We start from the raw sequence: 19,981 nt of genomic DNA, 5'->3' as shown, positions 1-19,981 counted from the left end.
ACCAAGGATAAGTACAAAGGGGTAACATTTACACTCTATTTGTACGAATGTGAACTAATCCAGATACTATGGATGTCAGTATCTACCATATGAACCCACTATATAGCTACTGATTATTCACCCTACAAGACCCACATAAACATATCCCAGTGACACTTGCACATCAATTTTTACTTCAGCAATCCCATGTTCACAAAGTTATGGACTAAAGCCAGGTGTCCGCCAACAGAGGACTGGATATAGAATATATGGTGTGTATGTATGCCTGTGTGTCTGTGTAGATAGATAGATAGATGGAGAGAGAGAGAGAGAGAGAGAGAGAGAGAGAGAGAGAGAGAGAGAGAGAGAGAGAGAGTTTTTAGCCATAAAAATTAAATTATGTGGTTTTCAGGAAAATTAACACAACTGGAAATGATCATATTAAATAAACTAAATCAGTCTCAGAAAAACAAATACCATAGGTTTCCTTTCATTTGTGGTTCGTAAGTTTTATGTAGATGCATAAAGTCACATGCATATCATGTAAATCACATGTATATATATGACATTAAAGATGTGAAACAAGGGGAACATGAACAGCGAAGAGGAAATAAAGAGAACCAAGAGAACAGAGAGAGGCATGGGGGATAGGCCAGGACATCATATGCTATCTGAAAAATATCCTATGCAGCCCAGTGCATTGTGCAATGAGCTGTTCTTAGTTGCAAAAAACATTCAGTATGCCAACACAAGGAAGCTTGGTTTTTCACTGTATTTCTATTGCAAAATAAGTTATCCCATAAAAAACTGAAACCCTAAACGTGTAGCATTAAGCATATAAAGGCCCAGCACACACTCCCTGAACACAACCGGGGGTTATCACTAACATTTCGAGCTTTAGAAAAAAAGGAAGTATCATAAATGAATTCTGTAGGAAGAATTATATGACATAATTTCACCAGAAAATGTACTTCCTGTGAAGAAGGGCTAGCAAGTTAAAATTTATGAACCACATCAAAAAACAAGGACCTCCAAGGGGGAAACTCAGCAGGCAGAAACTGCAAACAGGAAGCCTTAACCCCCAATAATTAAAGATAAGAGATAAAAATCTCAGATATAAAATTATTTTTATATGATTAAAGACATAAAAGATAGAGTAAAAAGCATGACAAAAGTATAAGACACTATAAAAAGGCAGATTTGAAAGTGCACTAAATTGAACTTCCATAAAACAGAAATGCAGTTATAAAATGAAAAACTTAATGGATAAGTTATTTGACAAATAAAACATAGTTGAAAAAATAGTGAAATAGAAGATAAATGTAAAGAAACTGCTTAAAATATTGCAAGTCCACAGAGAGAAAACGGGTGTGAGAAAGGCATGTGAGGTAGGGCAAGAAGACTCAAAACACACCTAAGAAGATGGAAAAGAGAAAAGATGAAGGCGATTGGGGAGGGTAAAACGTGAAGTCATCACAATTTACATTTTTAAATCAAAAATATTAGTTTCATATCTCAAAAATAAATACTTTGAATTATTTAAAATTGGGAGGATAGTACATATTTTGAAAATAAAATTATTATTTCTCTCAGAGAGCTGTAGGTCTCTTCAAGATTTTTAAATATATATATTCAATTTCATAGCATAATTCAGAGAAAAGTACAAATATTCCATAGACTTTGTGCTCTCACACATGAATAACCTCCCAACTATTAACATCCTTTCTCTCCTCCCTCCTCTCCTCCTCCTCTCCCACACACAAATTATGTACCTGTTACAATTGCAGAACCTACAATGCACATTATCACTTGAAGTTTACAGTTTATAACAGGTTCACTCTTGAACATTCTATGTGCTGGACAAACAGCACTACAGAAAGTATTTCTGCTATGTTAAAAAGTATTCCGTGCTCTTTTTTTCTCCTCTGATTTAAAGAAAAAGAATATTTAATTTTGTAAGGAACAGTCAAATTGTCTCCACAGCAATGAACATTCCTGTTGCTACCCATCCCTGACAGTACTTGCTGGTGTCTGGGTTCTGGATTTTGGTTATTCCAATTAAAGTCTAGTATTCTTTTTGATACTTTACTTTGCAGTTCCTTCATGGCATATGATGTGGGCCATCTTTTCATGTGTGTACATGCCACCTGTCTATGTGTCTTTGGTAAGGGTTAATGAAGATCTGTGATTTTTTAAATTTGGGTTGCTTGCTTCTCTCTTACTGACTTTTCATATATGTATCTCTGTATGTGATGGATAGCCGTCTGTGTCGGAGGTCCCTTTTGTAAATATTTTCTTCCTGTCTGTGACTTGTCTTTCACTATGTTGATATAGTGAATGCCCCACTGCTCCAGCGTCATTTGGTGATGAGGGTGTTTTCCACCTTCAGTCTAGGACCTTTTGTGCTGCATGTCCTCTGTCCTCCTGATGAAAATGTTATTCAAATGGCTGAGAGTTACCTATGGATCAATACATACACATATTCACAACTCCAAAAATTCTCTTATCTTTTATCAATGTGACTTATGTGTGAGGCATAAGACCATTAAATTTCAATAGCAGAAAGAAACATTAAATATGACTTCAGATCTGCCGGAATCATTCGTGCCTTATTGTCTATAGAACCAGCAGTGAAAGGGGGCCATGGAAGGCACCTATCTTCGGAGCCGCAGTCCGGCTTCAGCACAGGCCATCTATCCCCTGTCCATGCTTCTAGAGTGGCAGTGAAGCCAGCCCTCTTCTCAGTCACTCCTACCACACAGAAGGATGGGCACAGTTGATTACACATCAGAAATGATCCTGTTTGGAAAACACTACTACTGTTCAATGTCCTCATTTTACTTAAAGTTCAAGAAATATTCTCTAAGAAGCCATTAATCCACAAAATCATCAGTAAAATTATCTAGTCCTTTGGACATAATGTTTTGATAAGGATAGTCTGATTTGTTAAGTAAATCCTCTCTTTGAATTCAACTAAGTAACATGCTTATACTGAAATGGAACACATTTCAAATTATTCAAATAAATAATCTATTACAATAAAAATAACTTCTTTTTTGGTGTTTAATTTTCTGTTTTAGCTGGTTTGAAACTCAGTGGTTAGAACCTCCTGCTTTGAGCTCCACAATAAAAGGCACTATCTGATTATTTTTGGTAAAGTATAATCTTATGAAAGGCCCGAGAGAGAAACAAAATGAAGTAGCCAGAATGTAAAGAGGAAGGGGAGTTGCTCTGTGTTAAAAGGCCTGTGCAGTGTGGGTTTGTGTCAAATTCTGACCTGATTAGGAGCTTCATCTAAGTTAGTTCAAGCTGGGGTCAGGGAGGTGGGACTCACAGGTACCTTTCACTACTCTACTCTGTCCATGCATCATGTCTGACAGATCAGGTACTGTGTAGGATGCCACCTGTGGTATGTCACCATCAAGTCAAAGCCAGTCCTTAGACCTATTTAAGTGTCAGTCATATGAAAGAATTTCTTTTGTTTGAAAATGTTCTACGATATCCAGATAGTTAGGTGGTGTATATATTTAAAAAAAAAAACTAAAGCAATCTAAAAAGAATAAATACACACCTTGCTGAAAATATTTTAGTAGGAAAATATGGTACTTTGAACACATATCAAAATAAAAACAAAAGTAAATTAAAAATATAAGTTTGGACCACAAATTTAAAAACATGTGGCCTTATATGTTAGAGCATCTTTGGGGTATATGCCCAGAAGTGGAATAACTGGCTCTTCAGGTAGTACTATGTTCAATTTTCTGAGAAACCACCAGACTGATTTCCAAAGTGGTTGTACCAGTTTACAAACCCACCAACAGTGGAGAAGTGTTCCTCTTTCTCTACATCCTCGCCAGCATCTGCTGTCATCTGAATTTTTGATCTTAGCCATTCTAACTGGTGTGAAATGGAATCTCAGTTAGAATGCAAATTTTGATTTGCATTACCCTAATGACTAAAGATGTGGAGCATTTCCTTAGGTGCTTCTCAACCATTCAATATTCCTTAGTTCAGAATTCTTTGTTTAGCTTTGTACCCCATTTTTTATTAGGATTGTTTGATTCTCTGTAGTCCAACTTCTTGAGTTCTTTGTATATATATTGGATATTAGCCCTCTATCAGATGTAGGATTGGTAAAAATCCTTTCCCAATCTGTTGACTGCCGTTTTGTCTTCTTGACAGAGTCCTTAGCCTTACAGAAACTTTGAAATTTCATGAGGTCCCATTTGTCGATTCTAGGTCTTAGAGCATAAACCATTGGTGTTCTGTTCAGGAAATTTTCCCCTATGCATATGTGTTCTAAGCTCTTCCCCACTTTCTCTTCTAATATTTTCAGTGTGCCTGGTTTTATGTGGAGATCTTTGATCCACTTGCACTTGAGCTTTATACAAGGAGATAAGAAACAATCTATTTTCATTCTTCTGCATGCTGAGTGCCAGTTGAACCAACACCATTTCTTGAAGAGGTTACCCTTTTTCCATTGAATGTTTTCAGCTCCTTTGTCAAAGATCAAGTAATCATACATGTGAGAGTTCATTTCTGGATCTTCTATTCTGTTCCATTTATTGACCTGCCTATCTCTGTACCAGTACCATGTGGCTTTTAACACAATTGCTTTGTAATAAAGCTTGAGGTCAGGGATAGTGATTCCCACAGAAGTTTTCTTGTTGAGATTAGATTGTGCTACTGTAGGTTTTTTGTTATTCCAGATGAATTTGCAAATTGCTCTTTCCAATTCTATGAAGAATTGAGTTGGAATTTTGATGGGAATTACATTGAATCTGTAGATTGCTTTTGGTAAGATGTCCATTTTTACGATGTTGATGCTTCCAGTCCATGAGTTAGGAAGATCTTTCCATCTTCTGAGATCTTCTTCAATTTCCTTCTTCAGACATTTGAAGTTCTTGTCAGACAGGTCCTTCACTTGCTTATTTAGGGTCACACCAAGGTATTTCATATTGTTTGTGACTATTGTGAAGGGTATCTTTTCCCTAATTTCTTTCTCAGCATGTTTGTCCTTTGAGTAGTGGAAGCCTACTGATTTGATTTTATATCTAGCCACTATTTGCTGTGGTAGGAGAACTGGGTTCTGATATTGCCAGGTTGTTTTGTTTTCTGTGTCTTAGGTTCCTGTGTTTGCCACTTGCCAGCTTATTGTCTTTCATGATAGGTGATCTTGTTGTCTCTGTCTGGAGCTTGTCTCTCCTATGTGTCCGTGGGCCCGTGGGCTCAGGAAGGAGATTGCTCCTGGGTGTTCAACTCTCTGTGGGTAGGGTGTGAGTTCTGAAGGCAGTAGGCAGGCTCTAGCTTTGGGTCAGAACTGTCTGTTCCCATGCTACCAGTGCCCCCAAGAGTTTTTGGCAGCCCCTCCTGATAGTCAGTGGAGAGAAAGTGTGGACTTACCCATGGGCTCAGGAGAGAGAGCAGTCTTGTGGCTTCTCTAGGTGCTCAGCAATCTGCAGGCTTCTGTAGGTTCTGATGGTGGTGGGCAGGCTCTTTACCCCATTTTTTAATAGGGTTATTTGGGTCTCTGAATTCTTTGTATATATTGGATATTAGCACTCTATTGGATGTAAGATTGGTAAGGATCTTTTCCCAATCTGTTGGTTGCCGCTTTGTCCTACTGACAGTATCCTTTGCCTTACAAAAGCTTTGCAATTTTATGAGGTAACTGGGATCATTTTAACTGGGATCATTTTAAGCTGCAGTATGGTAAGAATCACAAGGCTCACAGTTATATAAATTTTAAGTAGAAACTGGACCTTTCATTTCATTGACTGAAAAAATAATGATGGGTGTCAGCATCAACATCTTCCCACACAATTACTTCGTACTGACAAGTGCAAAGGCATTCAGTTGTCTTCCGTAACTACAATTGTCCTCTATTCTTTGCTTGTAGGTAACGTCTAAACATCACAATCAATACACTATCATGGTGTCTCCTTCTCCACAGGCCCAGTGTGCTACTGAAGAATACAGTAGAATCAGGACTTAACACCTCCTTTGATACTACATCAGTTTCTCAAATCATTCTAAATTTTAATTCACTTTTTTGTTTGTTTCTTTGTTTGTCTGTTTGTTTAAAATAGGGTTTATCTGTGTAACAGAGCACTAGCTATCCTAGACTCACTTTGTAGAACAGGCTGGCCTCTCCCTGCAGATTCATTGACTTCTTACAGTTGTGGTTCAAACAAAAATTCCTTACTATAGCAGTTTTCAATTTATGGGTTGCAACCCCTTTGGAGGTCAAATGACTTTTTCACAGAAGTTGCATAAGACCATCGGGAAACACTGATATTTATATTACAACTTATAATAATAGCAAAACTACAGTTATGAAGTAGCAATGAAAGTAATTTCATGGTTGGGGGGGTCACCACAAGATGAGGAACTCTATTAAGGGGTCATGGCATTAGGGAGGTTTAGAACTACTGCCTTACTATATTATAAATATCTTCCAGGATCCCATTTATTCTTTCTAAGACATAGAACCCATTCTCTACTTTTTCTTAAAAATGTCTAAACGTTTACCAACATTTTGTATTTAATTTTTCTATACCTTGTTATCTCAAAATAACAAAAGAAGTCCAAAATAAAAATTGCCTAAGACCTTGAAGAGACTCTGAATATAATACAACTGTATAACAATTTGGAAAATATGGAATATGACAAATATCTCATGCTGTGCTATAAAGATAAATTCACAATATTAAGATCTAATATAAAATTGAATATATAAACAGAATAAAGCATGAGCAAGTGGTAACTTGGAGTGGTAATGCCCTTCCCCTATGCCCTAGACCTATGTCCTGGGTCTAAGAACATGTTTTGACTTGATGATGACATAGTATAGGTGACATACTTAAATTCCCAAAGTCATAAAAATATAAACTTATTCATAGCAATAATTAAACAAAGGGATAAATTAAATACCCAAATCAAAGCAGGCATGGTGGTGCATGATGTTAATCTAGGTCCTATGGAGGGAGAAGAAGGCAGATCTCCGTGAGTTTGAGGCCAGCCAGTCTACATAATGAGATGATGGACAGACAGATAGACAGAAAAGAAAAACTACTTAAAGCTCTTACCACATGTAAGAGGTTTAATGAAATATACAGAACTTGTGTAGCTGAACTAACTAACATCAAACCACTCCCCAAACATCAATGTTCATATCCACAGACAGCCCCTTAAGGTACAGAGCACATCTCAGAAGATACGGTAGAATATAAGAGCTGGAGAACCTGGAGAGAAGCTGTGAGATCCCATAATGCAAGCAGGACACTGCCAAAGCAACTACAAACTCAGCAGCTGTGCACACTGCCACTGGATCCACGGGCTCTCCTAACAATCAGCTGTGAGGCAGGGAAGAACTCCAGGACCCGTCTACATACTGTTAATCTGTTGACAACTGACCGATTTTAGGAGAGGAGGGGAATGATATCCAGGTGGATATCCACAGTATCCACCTGGCTCGCCAGGCTCTGATAGTTCAAAACTCATGTTGAGAGTAGACTCTGTAAGACACTCAACAGAAGCACAACTAGAAATAGGAAAAAGATTTATTGGAGGCTGTTGGCTAGCGTAGGAGAGACACGGGAGAGGATAGGAGAGAACAGGACCATAATATATAGGCACATGTATGAAACCAGGAAAGAACAAAATTTACTAATTAAAAAGAAGAATGAACTCAAAAAAATGGATAGGTAAAAATCCAGTGATAAAAAAGAAATACAGGCAAGAAAAAAGTAGCTCTTAGAAAAACAAAACAAAGTCTTAAAAATACTGACTCACCATTGGTTTAATTTTTCTGAGCAATGTTCCATATTTTTTAGTCAGAAAACTTCACCCCTAATACTTTAAGCATTTTCTAAGAACACAGGCATTGTTATACACAACCCTAATACAAATTCTATTGGTAGGAATAGGAACAGTAATTCATATAGTATAACAAATGGTCATATCCAAATCTCCCCAACTGAAACCTTAAGTGTTTTTATGGCTGTGTGATGAACAATCAAGATTCATAGATTGTGTATATTTTCTCTCTAAGCAAAAGTGTATTCCATCCTTACATATTTTTCATGAAAATGATTTTTTTCTTTTTTTGATACAAGGTATGTCAAGAATAACTCTCCTGCCTCAGCCTTCTGAGTGCTGAAATTACAGCTGTGTGTCACATTACTTAACACTGACAAGTTTTAATATTCCCAAGTTATGACTATATATATTCTGTATTTTCAATGAAATTGAGAACAATTTAAGAGCAAAAGCTATAATTTCTTAGTCTTTATGTTTGCAGAAAATAAGAAATTCACATGTAGCAAATACTCAGTTAATGATAGAATTTGAGAGTCTCATTGTTTCTTCAGTATTAAATTGGCATAAATTGCTGTAAAAATTAAACAGATAAAGTTACATGCTCCTTATGATACAGTAACACTGAACCCATGGAAATCATCATTACCAATGTTATATTTGACCATCTAATTTGTTCTTTGTAAGTAATGTTATCTACAAGGTAATACCAAAAATCGTTCCTCTTTTATTCTCACTATTATATCCTCTCCACTAAGAAAAATAGCACACAGCAGACGTCCTATGGACAGTACTGGATAAGGTACCAGTAGCCAAACACTGAGACTGGACAACTTAAGGACAAAGGCTATAATTTTTCAGTCTTTAAATATGCAAAAAAATCAGACTTCACATGTAGCAAATAATCAGTCAACACTAGATTTTTTTTTTTTTTTTTTTTTTTTTTTTTTTTTTTTTTTTGAGACATGGTCTCTACATTATGTAGCTATGACTACTCTAGAACTCATTATATAGACCAGGCTAGCCTCAAACTCAAAGATCTTCCTTTTGTCTCCAAGGTGCTAGAATTTTAACTGGTAAGGACCACAGATAAATTATAACATATAGGCCCTACTTGTTTTCCTTCACATAAGAAATAATAAAAATTATGGAAGAACAACAATATCAACCAACCAGACCTCCCAGAGCTCCCAGAGACTAAACCACCAACCAAAGAGCACACATGGAGGAACCCATGGCTCCAGCTGCAAGTGTAACAGAGCGTGGCCTTATCAGGCATCAACTAGAGGAGAGGCCCTTGGTCCTGCCAAGGCTTGATGCCCCAGTGTAGGGAAATAGGAAGGAGTGGGTGGGTGGGTAAGGAAGCACTCTCATGGAGGCAGGGGGAGGGGGGATGAGATAAGGGGATTCTGGAGGAGAAACCAGGAAAGGGAATAACACTTGAAATATAAGTAAATAAAATATCCAATAAGAAGGAAGGAAGGAAGGAAGGAAGGAAGGAAGGAAGGAAGGAAGGAAGGAAGGAACTATAGTTATGTGCTCCTTGTGGAATAATAACACTGAATCCTATTGTGGCTGTTTGAATAATAATGGCCCTTCATAGGCTCAAATGCTTAATCACCAAGTAGGTGGCATTATTTGACAAGGATTAGGAGTTGTGGCCTTGTTGAATTAGGTATGGCCTTGTCGGAGTATTTCACTGTGAGTAGACTGTCTGGTTATAAAAGCCCAGGTCAGAGCCAGTCTCACTCTCTCTGCCTATGGATCAGGATGTAGAACTCTCAACTACATCTCCTACACCATGTGTGTCTATGTGCCATCATGCTTCCCACTATGATTATAATGAACTAATCTCTAAAACTGTAGGCAAGCCTCCAACTACATGCTTTCTTTTATAAGAGCTGCCTTGGTCCTGGTATCTGTTCACAACAATAGAAGAGGAACTAAGACTACAGCAAATACGAAGGTGACTTTAATATATATATATATTATATGCTTTAATATATATATATATATTATATGTATAGGTATATTCTACTTAATGTGTATATGCTATTTAAAATACAGTATATGCAAAGCAAAATTCAAATTTCAAATTATGGTACCCATGCAAAAGTTTTATGTAATTTAATGGTATATAATATTAGCTTTGTTAACCAAGTTGAATGGTGTCTCAGTGACACAATGCTAAAATAAAAGACTGAGTTTTAAACAGTGAGTTACCTTACCTGCAATGTTTTTAATGTTTCCTTCAATCCTTCTATTTCTTTTTCTTTGATTTCTGTAGCAAGCTTGTATTTTCCCTTTAAGTTAAGAAAAATCACACTTCAATACTTTTAGTGTAAATATAAAAGAAAAGAATAGAAGAACTCAAGAACCAAAACCTGTACTTTAAACCTATGTCTACATGAAAAATTATATCTTGCAGCCTTTAAACATCAAAATACTGAAATAGCCTTTATATAATTATCATAAATTAAAATATTTTAACTATGACAACTCAATTTATGAGAACATGTCTAAGAGACCCTATATACATTATATAATTATTAAGTTTTTACATAGAATATGTAATCATCTCTCATAATTTATAAGGAACTGAGTCTAAAAGGCTCTCTATAAATAACAAAACCTCAGGATGCTCATCCTGCACACACAAAATGACACAATGTTTGCACATACCCTACACACATTCTCTTTCACATTTCAAATTATCTCCATATTACTCATAATACTTAATACAAAATAAATTCTATATAAATAATTGTTGTAAAGCACTGGTTATGGAATGATATCATAGGTAAAATTTATGTATCCAGCATAGAGGCAATTTTTCTTAGCTAATATTTTAATTGGTGGCAAGTAAATCCACGTATACTGTTTTCTAAATAATAAAATATAGGCATATTGACATCATGAATATAAAGATAAGGGAGAATTTCCTTTAAAAATCTCTTGCTTTACAGTATATCTGTAAATTAATACTGTAGACTCTACATCCACTGCCATAGTAAAAACATATCAACTATGTTACCATGGAAAAATATTCAGAGCCAGTTTCTTGATTTGTCAGTAGCCATGTGTCCTCTCCCATTGGCTGGTGTGAACCATCTCAATAACTTTACATTTAAAGCACGTGCCCACATGGAGAAGGCACGAGAGCAGTGGTTCTCAGCCTTCCTAATCCTACAACCTTTTAATACAGTTCCTCATGTTACGGTGACCCCTGGTGATAAAATTATTTCCTTTCTACTTCAAAACTGCAATTGTGCTACTGTTATGAATCATAAATAGTGACATGCAGGATACCTGACATGCAATCCCCAAAGTGAGAACCACTGCACTAGAACGTGGATGGCTCATAGAAAGAAGTAGAATGGAATACTGTCAGTTTGGATGCTGAAGAAGCCTGAATTCTAGCCCTAATTTTCCCACGTAAAATCATCTCGCCTGTTAGGCCTGAATATTTTCAATCATAAAATCACAAACATCAACTGACAAGATTACCTCAGGTTCTTTCTGCTTGTAAGATTTTAATCAACCAATATTTCCACCATTTTATTACTAGCACTTTTATTATAGTAAACAGTGATAAGTTCATTTAACTATATTTTAAGTTATTTTGAAAAATAATAGCTACCTTTTCTTCTTCCAAGGCATACATCTTCATTTGTTGCTGATCAGTTTTTAAAATCAAAAACAGTTAAGTAAATTTTTAACAGTGATTTATACTGACCAGTATAAATACCAAAGCATTTTATACTTCTATATTGAGTTTATACAGTGTGAGCATGTTTTCATATTCAGAAATATAAATATATGAAAGAAAAGAAAAGGCAGTCACTATAACATAGTTAACTAAATCACTTAAACACGAATCGTTTCTTTGAAGTTTGGTTTAATCCTCCAAAAACCTTAAATATCTAATTGTTTTACTATATACTTTTAAGCAATAGCATGTATAATTTTCTAAAGGTATAATTTTATGAAATCATAACATTTGTATTTGAATGAGCAGTGGTTATATCCTATTTGCTTAAATACTTATGATAGTGAGATAAAAAATACCTTTATTTTTTAAATGTTTTTTAATTATTTATTTTTATTCACTTCACATCCTATTCACAGCCCTCATCTCCCTCCTCTCCTCCCAGTTCCATCCTTATCAATTCCTCCCATTCTCCCTCCCATTCTCCTCAGAGAAGGGGGAGCCCTCCTTGGGAACCACCCCACCCTGGAGCATCTAGTTCCAGCAGGAGTAGGCACTTTGTCTCCCACTGAAGCCCAACCAGGCAGTAGGGGAAGGGGATGCAATGGTGGGGAATAGAGACTAGGGCAGCCCCTGCTCTACTTGTTAGGGGACCCACATAAAGACCAAGCTGCACATTTTCTACAAATGTGGGGGCTAGATCCAGCCCCTACAAAATGTTATTTTAAAACAGTAAGATAAAAGTGAATATTTCAAAGAAGAAAATAAAATATTCTAACCAGCATTAAGGACTTTAATATTAATTAGTATTAATTTAGCAATATTTTTTGCGATGTCCCTATCTTTTTTTCTACAGTCTTCATTTACACTCAACAGTTCTTTACTTAAAAATAAACACAGGGCTACAAATGCAGCACAGTGATAAAGAACTTTGCAACTGTGTAAAGGCCCTGCCATCAGGCTCTAGCACTGTAAAATAGACAAGCATGCAAGGCTGCAGATGCCTCCTGTACCCTGCAGGGATCAGGATGCTCTTATGGGCCCAGTCTCTTGTGATGGCACAGATGCAAACTTCTGCAGTCTGGAGAACACTGTGCTACACTTGGGTTTCTGCGTTCTTACTCTTCAATTAAAACTCTTAACTTTAGTTACACTTATTTCAAATTAAATGGACAAAGTTTTCTTGTTTAAACCAGTTCATCGCAAGATTTAAATTATCATCACTAACCTCAACTAAACACACACCGGTTTATTTCTTTGTGTGTGTTTCTTTTTCTCCACACACTTGTATGAAAGAGAAAATACTGAGGACAGGGGACATAGGAACAACTTCCAGAGGCTATCCTGTATCTCAGGGCACTTTCCTAAGGAGTACAGATAAATCTAAGGAAGTCAAAGACAACCAGACAACAGATTTCAACTTAATAAGAATATAACTTTCATTTCTTTAAAATATTTTTGTTTTATTTTTCAATTACTGGTAGTTACTATTTCGTGGAGCCTTCAGCAGATAAGGATAGCCTCTCTTCTGCCTCTCTCACATCATCTTTCTTTTTTTTTTAATTTTTATTTTGTTTTGTTGGGTTTTGTTTGTTTGTTTTCAGATACAGTCTATGTATCCCTAGCTGGCTTAGAACTCACAATATAGATCAAGCTGGCCTTAAACACAGAGATCCATCTTCTTCTATCTCCAGGATTAAAGAAATGTACCTCCATGCCTGGCTTCACATCTTCCTCTTAATATATTTAATTACAGGTGAGTTGACCCAAGAACCACGCATGTTCAACCAGCTGGCTTTGGTAAAGAGGCAGCAGGGAAACGTGTGAAAGGTAAGACAATAGCATGCTGCTATAGAAGGAAGAGGGTGAATGAACATGTATCAGAATTATTTGGGACAGATACTTCACCAAGAAAACTTTTTTTTCCAAATTCTCTATACTAACATGAGTTAGAAGTAAAAATAGCTTTATTTCCTGCTTTCAATAATATTATCATTTTTGTTTTCTGTGTGTTCAGATAATAGTTTGTCATGATATTTCCTGCAGAAAGAAAAATACAAAATATTCTACTGAAGTGTTAGTTTATCATAAAAATTACCTGATTTTTAAAAACTCCCATTGCTTCTTTGTGTTGCTTTATTAATGCTTCCTTTTGATTCTGAAGAGTCTCCTATTTTAAAAATTATGAGAAAATAAAAAGAAAATTATGAGAAGTTAAAACAAAGTCTAGTGAGTTTTCTGGTTTTAAAACTCAATTTGGTTAACAAAATAAAAGTTAAGCACAAGAGCCGAGGGAGATGTCTCCCAGGTTAAGGACATTTACAGAGTGTGTGCTCTTACAGAGGAATCTGGGTCAGCACCACATGGCAGCTTAAACCACTGGTTACCCCAATTTCCCAGAATCATGTATCCTCAGCTAACCTCTGTGGGTACCAGGCATGCACAGGATAGACAAGTGCACAATGACACTTATAAAATAAATACAAAAATATTCTAAAGCACATTCATTTCTACTTATTCTCCTGAACTATGACTTCAACCATTTAATTATCTTTCTGGCACAGAACTGCATATAAATTTTGTTTTCACTTGATTCTTTACTATAAAAATACACTGCTTTTAAAAAAATTTTTAGACTCTAGATATAACTGACTCCAAAATTTTCTTCAGTGCCAAGCCAGCCATAGTAAATCACATCTGTTATAGTACTTGGGAGGTGAAGATTAGGGATTCAGGTCCATCATAGTTACATAGAAAGTTTGAGGATTGTCCTGAACTACTACATGAGACACTGTCTTAAAAAAAAAAAAAAGTAAAGTAAAGGAAGGAGAGGGGGAGAAAGAAAAATTCTAACTAAATTTATCAAAATTAGCAAGAAAATTATAGTCTTGGCATTGGAATCTCCACAGAAGTAATTTGTTTTTATCTAAGCATATATAGACAATGCCATTTGCTTCTTCAAGTTCAACAAACTACTTTTTGTAAAACCAAAGCACAGTAAAGAATTTTACTTTTTCCCTCCTTTTCCTTCTCCTCTTCCTCCTCCTCCTCCTCCTTCCCTCCCTCCCTCCCCCCCCCCTGTGATGGGAGGGGGTGGTCAGAAGACAATCCAGGTGTTGGTCCACACTATTTGAGACAGGGTTTCTTCTGTACTGCCTTGTACTCCAGGCTGACTGGCCATGAAGGTCTAGGAGCTGTCCAGTCTGCACCTCCCAATCTCACTGTAGGAGAACTGGAACTGCAATCATACACTATCTCATCTAAGAATCCAAACTCAGATCCTCATCCATACACAGCAAGCACTTTACCCACTGAACCATCTCCCCAGTTCCAGATACTTTTTATATACATATATGATCGCATTTTTCACTCTTCCCTTTGGGGGGGGGGAGGGTGGAAACTGTGTATCTGATATTTTAGGCTCAATATTTAACTTTTAAGTAAATTAAAATAGAAATATTTGGGGCTGAAGAGAGGGCTCAGAGGTTAAGAGCACTGGCTGTTCTTCCAGATGTCCTTGAGTTCAATTCCCAGCAACCACATGGCAGTTCACAACCATCTGTAATGGGATCAGATACCTTCTTGTGGCATGCAGATTTGCATGAAAGCAGAATATTGTACATATAATAAAGAATATATATTTCCTTCATTAAAAAATAAAAATAGAAATATTATAATCAAAGTCAAGAGGCTACAGAGATTGCTCAATGGTTAAGGTCACTGCTGCTCTTCCAGAGTTCTATTCCTAGCACCTACATCAGTAGCTAGACACTCACTGCTCCAGGGGACTGAATGTCTTCTTCTTGACTCCATGGTCAGTGTACCCATGAGACTAACATGTGCGCGCGCACACACACACACACACACACACACACACAAACACTTTGTTTTTGTTAGTTTTGGTTTTGGTTTGGGAGACTTTGAGGAGTCAATTCTGAAGATAAGATTCACAGCTCCCTCCTTATCTTTTTTCAACAGCTTTAATAAGAAAATACAGGATGTAATATACCCCCAAATACTGAAACAAAAAGAGCTCTATTGCCATGACTTAGAACACACCTTTAAGCTGTGTTCTCAGGAGTCAGAGGCAGGCCGTCTCTGTGAGTTCCAGGACAGCTTAGTCTACATATTGCATTCCTTACCAGCCACAGCTACAAAATGAGACACTGTCTCAAAAAGAAAATTAAAAGAAAAATAAAGGCAGAACAAATTGATGACTTTATAGATTGAATATCTAAATGTTAGCGATACAGTTACAAAACAGGAGGAAGCATCTTGCTAAAGATACCTGTGGATACTTATCAGAAGCAGAAATCACTGTCTTGTTTTAGCTTTTTAAAAGGAGTTCCATACACACACACACACACACACACACACACACACACACACACACATAAATTAAGGAAGATGGGGGGGTAACAGACTTGATTCATGTGACATCAAAATAGAAGGAGCACCTAATCCACGGAGAACAGAAGGAAGGGGCAGGAGAATAACAGTGTCAGAACAGATGGGGAGAAGGATTAATAAGAAAAAAAATATGCTTGAAAACGTCACAAAACCTGTTATTTTGTACAATAAATTTTAAAGCTAATTTAAAAGTTACACACACACAAGAGAAAAGTAAGCAGGCAATCAATAAATATGCTCTTGTTGTGCAGGTAACTGCAGAAGAGGAAGCAGAAAGAGTCCCAAGAGGCAGAGGGTAAGGACACTTGCTGTGGGATACTGTCTTCTAGATGTGACAGAGAAGCTACACCATGAAATACTAACAGTCTAGCTGCCTAAACAGGATTGCATGATGACCACACCAGTTGACATACCAATGTAGATGGAGATTTCACAGTAGCTGCTGAGGAAGGAAGAACCAGTTTTCTCCAGGGATAAATTCTCTGATAGGTTATTCTAACCCAAGGGGTCAGCACTAAACACTTTTACATATGAGCTACATTAATTGGAATATGTGACAATAATATAAAGAAGAGGGCATGAATTTGAGAAGGGATGGAGAGACATGGAAAAAGTTAGGGAAGAGAGGAATGAATGGAAGTTATGTAAATGTCATACTTAGGTATGAATTTCCCCAAAATAAAATATTTAAATTTAAAATAAGAAATTGCCCTTGAAAATAAAATCATGACTTTAATTTTTCATCTTATCTTCAAACTACAAAGAGAAATTGCTTTAAGTATTTACAACAATTCTCTCCCTCAGAGTCAATGATAATACATATACACCCTCAGAAAGAGGAGGTGTCATCTCCCCAGCTTTCACAGGAAACAGTATGTCCAATCTTGTGACTAGTCCTATGAGGAATCACACATGGCTGCTCTGGTTTCAAGTGGGCAATGGTCACATCAATCCTGGAGGACAGAATTCCCCAACTTCAACACTTTCCTGTGGCTCTTACATTCTTTCTGCCTCCTCTTTCACAATCTTTCCTAAATCCTGTGTAAGATTATTTTAAAGTTCTATTTAAGGCTAAAATTTGGGTACCTGTGACAAAGCAACAATCATTTGTTCTCAGTAGTTTGACTACTATGCCTCTAAGGTAATCACTGTCCACTGAAGAAAAGAAGCTTCCCCGATAGAGGCCAACTGCAATAGTAATCTATGGGTGCAAACAAAAATGTTTGGAAAGCAAGCTAATCTTATGCATTTTATTCATTAATAGCTTCCCTGCTGAAGCCTATCTCCTTTCCAGCCACACATTTTCACCACAGCATACCATACTAAGTGTGTGCTCCTTCCTGTGAAGCAGATCTTAAATACAATAAAAATGCATTTGTTTACACCCATAATAGTTGTACTGCTCCTGTGCCAGGGGCACATCTTGCCTGGCATGTTGGTAGGGTAGCACACAGGACTGACTGTTAGAACAGTTCTCTTCAGCAATCTGCATAGTGTCTGCTGTCATTACATAAGCAGGCAGGAGATCCCCTTTCCTGTTCAGCTTTAGTTCTCCATGTTCTGCAGTATGGTCATACTCCTAAGAGTGCAGTATGTTTGGAAGCAATTTTGCCATGTAGTTATGACATAAAGCCAACATCAGTTGCAACAGGCACCATTGTTTGTGGGGTCTCATGGCACTGGCCAACAAAATCTTGTCTTCTGAGCAATCTTTCCCAAACACACAAAGTACTTTCTGCATTTAAACTCCCTAGATGATATTTTCACATTTAAAGGCACACAGTCTTGTAAGACTTTTACAGTCACCTGGTTGTGTTTCAACTACACTTTATCCAACCATAAACTCCCAAGAACTACCAGCTGTGCCCTGTATGATGTGTACACTGATTTCCCATTCTTGCTCCTTCAGGTGTGCCTCAAAAAGAGAGAAAAAAGTCAAATATACTAATATGACACTGCACAGGGCTCAAGAATATTTTGATTACTAACAACTTTTATATACAATCCATCTCTTTAAAAGCTATTTATAATAAATTGCTGCTCGTGTAGAAACTTTTTAAAAGGCTGTTAGTCCTTATAATTCAAAGAAGGAGAAATTCTAGCAGTCTAATCTCTAAGCAATGATTATGATACAAGCTGATTGGCTAGGCACTCTCCCGAAGTTAAATCTAGGTTTAATTCTATTTGTTGACAGGTAAGCTTTCAAATTGAAATAGAAAAATATCAGGCATGCTACAAGAGTCAGCACTGGCCCTTTTTTGTTGTGATCCCTTAATAGAAGTAAAGTAACCATGATAAAGAATGTATCTTACTCAGCAATGCTTGCCAGTTATCAGAAGTGAGTTAACATTATCATCAGGAGTGCTTCTGGAGACTCCTATGATTTCAGAACACTGTAGAAATCAAGGTTTAGAACCTCAGCAGGAGTCCAGGTTGTAGAGTCAACCATGTCAATGTTCCATTGCCTCCTGAGGACACATACACACTAAAGGGGGGTCAGAAGGGCCAAAGCAAATACCCTGGCTAATCTTCATGATGCATCGTCCTGAGCTCTGTGGTACCCCAAAGCCAAATCTTTTGAGAGATTTTTAAAGGCTATTTTTAAATGCCCACAGTTGGCTTCACACTATGAAGGAAGAGTGATGGTACATCACACAAAGAAATCTCTTTCAGGACACTTTCAAGACAAACACTTGGTGGCACCAGAGGACCTTAATGGGATTTCTCAAAAATTTTTACATAAAATTACCCATGAGAACAAAGACTGAGTAGAAACCATACTCAACTGTAGTAGTAATAGAAGTTTTACTAAGACTGCTGAGGCTGTCCCTGATGATACTTCCTGTGCCAGCAGAACCCTCCTGATTAAACTGCCATTCTTATACATCCAGACTTCAGATCCTATAAATGGGCTTCCTAAGATTAACTCTAGAAAGAGCTCTGTGTTCTCATCACTGCCTACTTCTTCCCAGGACTGACTGAACTTCTTGCCATGGAGCTACAGTTCTGAGAGTGAAAAGACTTTCCTGGATGCTTTTAACTAGCTCTCTAGTAACACAGCACTCACTTTACCAGCACTTTTATTAGAAAGCCGTGTCACTAAATCAGAAACTCGCTGTCACCATCATGTGCAGTCTTAAAGAAAAACATTAAGTAGCACTTCAGTGTTATTCAAACTCTCCCACTGACTATATCTTCTAAGACCGTGATGCTCAACAGCTTTGCATGCATGGGCATTCACCATGCAAACCTGTTAGAGATTGTCCTACAAAACTGGCTCTTTCTCCCCTGATTTGAGGCTTTTCTTTGCTTCAGAAAAACCTAGTGAAGTACATTTATACAATGTGTTTCAAAATCATATCAACAATGAATGTTAGTACATTCCTTCTACATGATTTAAAAGTCAAAGATATCTTCTTGAAATATCAAAAGAAAACAAAATACCTAGAAGCCATGTTGGAAAATCTGTTGCTTTGGCTTTTAGAATAATAGCTAAAGTCCAGGGCATATCTTTGGAACTCCTAAATGAACAGATACTAGGTTGCACTCTCCAATACCTAGATGGCCTTGCTACCAAGTAAAAAAATGCTAAGAATAGAAACAGACTGTCTTCAGGAAATAAAACAACTCCCAATCAAAAGAAGTAGATAATGAAGGAAAATATATACTACAGACAGCCTTTACTGCTGGACCTACAGAGATAGATCTAGGTCAAGAATCAATAAATTAGAACCTGCTTGGCATAGTAGTGCATGCCTTTAATCCCAGCATTAAGAAAAAAGAGATAGGTGAATTACTTTCTTTTTTAAAAATTTTTATGGATATTTTCTTTACTTACATTTCAAATGTTATCCCATTTCCCAGTTTCCCCTCCAGAATCTCTTTAACCCATCTCCCCTCCCCTACTTCTATGAGAATGTTCCCCTCACCCACCCACTCCCTCCTACCTCCCTGTCCTGGCATTCCCCTACACTGGGAACATCAAGCCATCACAGGATCAAGAGCCTCTCCTCCCAATAAGGCCATCCTCTGCTGCATATGTAGCTGGAGTCATGGGTCCTTCCA

General features: G+C 37.0%; 1 protein-coding gene across 1 annotated transcript in view; it reads right to left on the bottom strand.

Moving 5' to 3' along the window:
• The window catches only part of CCDC73 (coiled-coil domain containing 73), a gene marked incomplete at its 3' end in the record, with an annotated part of 100,861 nt that overhangs the window by 64,036 nt on the left and 16,844 nt on the right, over nucleotides 1-19,981 (bottom strand). Inside the window, exons 3-5 of the mRNA XM_080931507.1 lie at nucleotides 13,605-13,676; nucleotides 11,438-11,473; nucleotides 10,026-10,100 (exon numbers count right to left, since the gene is read on the bottom strand). Of these exons, the coding sequence (XP_080787633.1) occupies nucleotides 10,026-10,100; nucleotides 11,438-11,473; nucleotides 13,605-13,676 (183 nt within the window). The remainder of the gene's footprint in view (nucleotides 1-10,025; nucleotides 10,101-11,437; nucleotides 11,474-13,604; nucleotides 13,677-19,981) is intronic.

The sequence above is a fragment of the Micromys minutus genome (genome assembly GCF_963924665.1).
Source record: "Micromys minutus genome assembly, chromosome: 17".
Lineage (NCBI taxonomy): Eukaryota > Metazoa > Chordata > Mammalia > Rodentia > Muridae > Micromys > Micromys minutus.
Note: the sequence above shows the minus strand (reverse complement) of the source record. Positions and strands in the feature narration are given on the sequence as shown.